Source organism: Sphaeramia orbicularis, chromosome 4, assembly GCF_902148855.1.
Source record: "Sphaeramia orbicularis chromosome 4, fSphaOr1.1, whole genome shotgun sequence".
Taxonomy (NCBI): Eukaryota; Metazoa; Chordata; class Actinopteri; order Kurtiformes; family Apogonidae; genus Sphaeramia; species Sphaeramia orbicularis.
Window position 1 is genome coordinate 36,539,670 of NC_043960.1, and position 6,712 is coordinate 36,546,381.

Consider the following 6,712-nt stretch of genomic DNA (forward strand, 5'->3'; position numbering starts at 1 on the left):
ACACCATATTAAATTATATTTTGTTGATTTTTTAAGGTGTTTCCATTATTTTGTCCAACCCCTGTAAATCTCTTTATATTAGCTGTATAGATTTACCATATTGGTTAAGTGTTCTCGTAAAATTTCCCCCCATAATCTCAATATTCTTCATTTACTATATACACATATAAATACAAATCTTACTTAATTGCAGGCGGTGTTGTCTTTATTATTTCTTTGGCTATTTACACTGACAAACATTCATAGCCATTATACAAATAAGTCAAGTAGGTCTTTGTATTGTAAAAACTAGTTAATTTTTTTTGAATAAATAGAGCACTTAAAGAACACAATGATCTAGCTTCGCATAGGTATTACTGTACAAAAGTTCTTATTTTATAATGCTGTACATTTTGAACATCAACAAGAACAACTTTGTAAAAGTAAGTGCAGACTTATTGGGAGATGATAACTGACTCTCCCTGTCCCTATAGGCCCTTTTCAGATGTAATAGTACAAAACATCACTGTGATACGATCACACTCAGTAGTCAGTCAACAAATGCAGGTTATTGTCTCCTTTTTTTTTTTTCCTCTTATGTGCTTTGAACTTCCCACATTTGCCGTTATATTGCTGCATGAAGAAAAGTTTTACTTTGTGACAGCATAAATAAAAAACATTTCTTATATTTATTAATTAACATCTTCATTAAAAGTCTGTGAGGTTATGAAGCTTTAAAAAAAATCACATCTATTTGATCTGAATTAGAATGAAAAGGTTTTCTTGTCATAGCAGCCATGTGAGAAACACAGGCTTTCACTGAGGCTGTTGTCTACCTCCGCTATGCTTTCAGCTTGATGGAGCATAATTGAAAATTTTGATGTGCTGTACTTCTTTTACAATATCTTTGACAAAATTATGGTGATCGTCGTCTGTGCATAATGACTCCTGTTTGAGACATCATCTCAGACTTTATCTTCGCACACGTCCTACATCTCCCTGTGAGGGTTTAGCAATAATGAGCAATGTGCAGTGCATTATCCCTAATTTAGCAAATAAAGAGCCCCGAACTGAGAAAGCCTTAACTACATCACTCCTTCCTGTCCTACTTACAAAGATTGTCTATAAAGGTTAGCAGTTTAAAAAATGTACGCCATTGACATTGACTCTTAGAGCTTCAAGCAAGAGCAATTACATCCACTTTCAACAGTGACACTGGAGTCCACTTCTCTATCCCATCATCAGGAGTATTAAAAGTGCAGTTTTCTTTTCTTGAACATTTTTTTTTTTTTTTTTTACATCTTTTTGTATTGCAGTCACATATGCAGAGACAGTCCTGATATAACTCTCCTCTATCTCTTATGAAAACAATTTTTAATGGAAGAACAGTGCATTTTTTTTTTACAGTGTTTGACCAACAATATATACTGCATTCATAAAGCATGGAAGTGCAACTGATTTTATCTAACAAGACTGGATCTCAATCTGAGGTTGGACTGATTGTCTTTTAGGACACAGTATCTTTGAGAAAGCCCTTCGAAAGCTGCTGTGGCACAGAGGGTACAGGAATGGATTGATGGCAGAGTTCAGCCACAAAAGCCAGAATGTAATCTCATACCAGTAGTTTGGCACACATTCACCACTACAAGCTGCACGAATAATCATTAATAGAGTATAAGGAGCCCAGCAAACCCCAAAAATGCAGACAATGATGGCCAAAGATTTGGCAATCTTTTTGTCCCGCGAAAGCCGAGATCCCTGTGTCCTTCGGCCGGGTCCCAAGCAAGAAGCCGTAGGCTGAAAAAGCCTAGAGTTTTTCCTTCTGGGGGAAAACTTTTCCCTCTGCAGGAATACATGACTAGTGTTAGGATCCCCACTGGAAGATGGGGACAGGGCTTCGTCATCCTCAATTACTGCCGAAATAGCAGTGGGCTCACTGGATGAAACCTTCCGTGTCTTCACAAAAAACACGGACCAACCTGTGGGATCTTTTTGTTTTTTGCTGTTGTGATTCTTGGGCTCATCCTCACAGCAGGTGCTACTGTTCTTGTTCCTACGATGGATGTTCAGGTAGATGCTGAGGTTGAAGAAAGCCACAGACACAAATGGGGTGAAGAACTCAAAAGTAGAAGCACTGAGCAGGAAGTACCAGGTGAAATAAAACTCGGCATAGCATTCATGGGATGGGACTACACTTTGCCCAACAACCGTCTCCCAGAAGATGATAGCAGGGCCATAAAGGAGAAAAGCCAACACCCACACTGCAACCATCTTGAACACAGCCCGGCGGGTCATGTTTCGCTGTGCTCTGTATTTAACCTACATCAAAAGAAAGGCAAAGTGTGATTACTGCATGTAAGATAAACTCTTATTGCCGTTCTGTGACATCATGCATTAGATCTCAAACATATATACAGGGTGGGGAAGCAAAATTTACAATATTTTGAGGCAGGGATTGAAAGACAGTGTATGACCAATTAGTTTATTGAAAGTCATGAGAATTTATTTGCCACAAGAAAATTGACATAATAGAAAATATTTTTATTCTATGTGTCCTCCTTCTTTCTCAATAACTGCCTTCACATGCTTCCTGAAACTTGCGCAAGTGTTCCTCAAATATTCGGGCGACAGCTTCTCCCATTCTTCTTTAATAGTATCTTCCAGACTTTCTTGTAATAGTTTTGCTCATAGTCATTCTCTTCTTTACATTATAAACAGTCTTTATGGACACTCCAACTATTTTTGAAATCTCCTTTGGTGTGACGAGTGCATTCAGCAAATCACACACTCTTTGACGTTTGCTTTCCTGATTACTCATATGGGCAAAAGTTTCTGAAAAGGTATGGATAATAGTGTTAGGTATGATTATGACATCAATATATGTTTGGTTTCAAAACAATTGACGTAGTGCCTGCTGAGAAAAAACAACTAAATGTTCATTGTAAATTTTGCTTCCCCACCCTGTAAGCTTCTCTCATATTCACTGACAAATGCACTTGCCTCTGCTTTGAGTGGCATTGTGCTGCCACAAAGCAGCAGAGTGATACTGTAAATAAAACCCACTCATGAGGCTGTGTCACTGAAGCCAAAGAGACGAAGGCTGAGAGCCACATTCACCCATTCGACACAAAAGTGTCAAAGAGACATCTGGTTTCTCCTGATTCACTCCTCCCTCGCCATCCTCCACCAGTCATTTTCTTTGCGTCCGCTCCATTCACACGTCACCTCTTCTCAGTCTAAGCTCTATCATTTAATCAGGCTCCTATATTTACTGGTCTTTATTTTGTTCTTTATTTTAAATCCTTGTTTTTGTCTCGAATCACCGAATGTGTGTTGGAATTGTTGGAACAATCGGATCTCGAACTGACACACACACACAGTGACTCTGTGGTTAACAAGCAACTTAATAAATCCACTTTTGAGTCACTAAATAATGAAACAGAGCTACTTCACTGGGTTATTAATTGATTCTGGCACTACTCATTGCAAAAGCAAAAGGGCTCCTGCTTTCTCTGGGTTGAAAATAAATATATAAAAGGAATTTTAAATGAAGCTGCTGAAATGACTCAGATCAGTCAAAACCAGTCAAAATAATAGGCTGAATCACAACCTGATTAAAGGCAAAAGCTAATATTCCATTTTAAAATTTATCTAGACATTTTATATGGATGACAAATACTAACTATATGTAGGGCACTGTGTCAAAAAAATATAGTGTTATTCTAAACGGACTGACAAGAGCATCAGCTTTCTACTGTATATCCACAGACTACAGAGTCAACATCAGCTGTTAATATTTGCATTCACAATATTTACACACTAAATTAGTTGGACAGTTCAAGCTCAGTGTTAGAGCTGATTGGAGGAAATTGAGGACACCGACGTAAAGGAGTGAATGTAAATGGCTTCTCTGCCCTGAAGAGTGACACGTTTTAAGACTGACTGACTGTGGTAGTAAGTCAGTTACGTGTGTGGTAATGAGCACCTCCACAGCCTGTACTTACTGCTCTGGTGACTGACAGGAAACGGTCATAACTAATGAGGACGATGTTGAAGACAGAGGCGGTGCAGAGCAGGTAGTCCATGACCAGCCACACCTTGCAGAGACCCTTTCCCAGCATCCAGCGGCCTGTCAGGTTGTATGGGATGTACACTGGGATGCAGAAGGCACCTGGAACGGGTACACACTGCATGATGATTCACTCCCACAACCCACTATTCATGTTCACATGTCTCCAGACCTGCAGAATCTGATTGTGAGACCAATTACAAGTGACAAAAAAATTAGTGGTTGCTGCACATTACCTGCATCAGACCCCTGCAGTGAATCAGTGCAATACATTTTTGGAAAAGACAGCAAGCCTGAATGGGTTTTCCAAAATAAAGAGGTGGGTATCATTTTATGTGGAAATAGTAGGAGCTCAAGTCACAAAAAGAGGTGTGAATACCTGCCAAAAAATAAACTGAAACCTGTCATTCATTAGATAGGGATTCTGCAAATAGAACAATACCTTTGATCATCTAAGACATGGATGAAAAAAAAGGGACAGGAACATCTACAGAAGCTGGAAATTACAACATCAATGTGGTTTGTAAATTATTATTATTATTATTTTTTTTTTTTTTTAATTCATGTGAAAGAACAAAAGACATCAAGGAGCCAAATTTGACGCTAACTGACAGGGAAGATGCACACAAAGAAGAGGCAACCAACTCACCCACGAGAAAATCAGATATAGCAAGGTTCAGAAAGAAGTAGTTGCTTTGGTTTCTCAGGGTTTTATCCACAATAAAAGCCATGATGACCAGTGCGTTTCCCGCAACCACAACGACCACCAGAGTCACCATGAGGACCGATAAGATCACGACCAGGTAGCCCGGGAGGACAGTCCCAGCCTCTGACACCGCTGGAGTCAAGTTGCCGCTGGAGTTGGACTCCAGAATATGCGCGCCCATAGTTAATTTAATGCCAAAATCATTGTAGAGCTTTGTCATCTCACGCACAGAGGCACCGAACAAGTCCAATTACGCGCCCAAACGTTCCTCTCCACTTTACCAAGGAGTCAAACATGAATGAAGAGCAGTGATTACAAGAAGACACTTTCCCCAAAAAGCCCATGTTGTTTCAGAACAGTTGTGTGATCTGGAGAGTTTGGATTAAAGCGTTAAGTTTTTTTTTGTTTTTTTGGGGGGAACAGTGTCTGATAGTAGATCCTTGTGGGCGCTTCTCTCTCCAGCTGGTTTCATTAACAGTGTCGAGCTGCTGGATGTGTGAGAGCGGAGCGCACGGTGCGTTTTTGTCATCGTGGTTGACTCCTCCAACTGGGATCGCAGCACATCCGGTGTCGTCTTCAGAGTAAACGCTTTGCTGCAACGTTTGCGCAAAAAAAAGGAAAAGAAAAGCGCGCGCATGAGGCTTTCCGACGTTAATAGAAACGCTCCTGAAGCAGATGGAGCGTTTGTTCCTCACAGCGTCACACGGAATTCAACGTGCGTAAAAGAGCACTTAAAGGTAAAAGTCTGAAATATCTGCACCCTCATGCAAGTCAGAACAAATGAAAAAAGCACGGGCTATTAAATATACCCACTAAATAGTCCAAATGTGCTGCATGTGTGCGTTTCCTGTGAGACAAAGAGAACTGACAGACGCTCGGCAGCTCTTACTTTGTAGGCGACGCCAAATCCGGGTTTCCTCCGGTCACTTCATTTCTCTTGACGTTTTGTTTCTTTGTCCGCAGCAGCGTCTGATCAAAGGCTGAAGTCTGCAATCAAGAGGCTGAAGTGGTCAGGACGCACGAAGTAGACTGAGGAGAAATGATGGAGTGTGTGTGTGTGTGTGTGTGTGTGTGTGTGTGTGTGTGCGTGCGTGTGCGTGTGTGTGTGTGTAAGCTGCAGGCCGAAGGATTTGTGGTCAGATGGTGGACGTGCGCATCAGGCATCAAGTTCAGAGATGCAGAGGTCAGTGTCAGTACAAGGGGGTCAACCTGACACCACAGGAGGGAGTGACACACAGCCACCTTTAGTATTTGTGCCCCCACCCCATCTCCTAAACTTGCCAAATTCTTGCAAATCCTCCAGCCTTAATACTGGTAGACAGTACAGCAGCACAGCACAAATATATGTAAATGAAGAAAAATGCAACAGCCTCCTGCTGCTACTAAAGACTTATATGTTATTAGTGTTTTATGAGAATAAATAATACCATAAGTTCAGTGCTGCCCATGTTAAACAGATTTTACAATCTTCTGACACTGCACCAAAAATCCACATCAAACCAGACAACAAAGTTCTCCCAGAGTGGTGACACAATTACCAGCCAGTTCAACTGTTATTATTCTTTTCAGTTCTGAGTGGGAATTTATTTCATGGATTCTTCACATGGCTCTAAAAAATATGATTAGAGCAGAGATGGTGTGTTTAGCATGATGACAGCTTGTCAGGATGACAGTGTCAGCTAAATGAATTAGCTGTAATTGTTCTCAATGATTCCAAATGAGCAGGCAGCTGAGACCACAGACATGGAGGAAACGTGAAGAATCTGAAAACAATGAAGTCTGAACAATTCAATATCCCCTGATTTTTTTTTTTAATGCCATCAAACACAATATTGAATGTAGATGAAAGGATTTTTTTTTGGGGGGGGGGCACTGAAACAGTTGGTTTGTGCCAGAGGAACCCCAAACTACCAAACACACACACACACACACACGAGTCCTGGTTATTTTTAGAAAGC

At 40.6% G+C, this 6,712-nt stretch overlaps 1 protein-coding gene across 1 annotated transcript; it reads right to left on the bottom strand.

Moving 5' to 3' along the window:
* Nucleotides 1-573: 573 nt before the first annotated feature.
* Nucleotides 574-5,324, bottom strand: LOC115417501 (histamine H3 receptor). Its single transcript, XM_030131458.1, has 3 exons — nt 4,698-5,324; nt 3,984-4,150; nt 574-2,298 (listed from the first exon to the last, which is right to left on the bottom strand). The coding sequence occupies exons 1-3, from the start codon at nt 4,972-4,974 to the stop codon at nt 1,444-1,446; spliced, it is 1,299 nt and encodes a 432-aa protein (XP_029987318.1). The 5' UTR covers nt 4,975-5,324; the 3' UTR covers nt 574-1,443.
* Nucleotides 5,325-6,712: the final 1,388 nt, after the last annotated feature.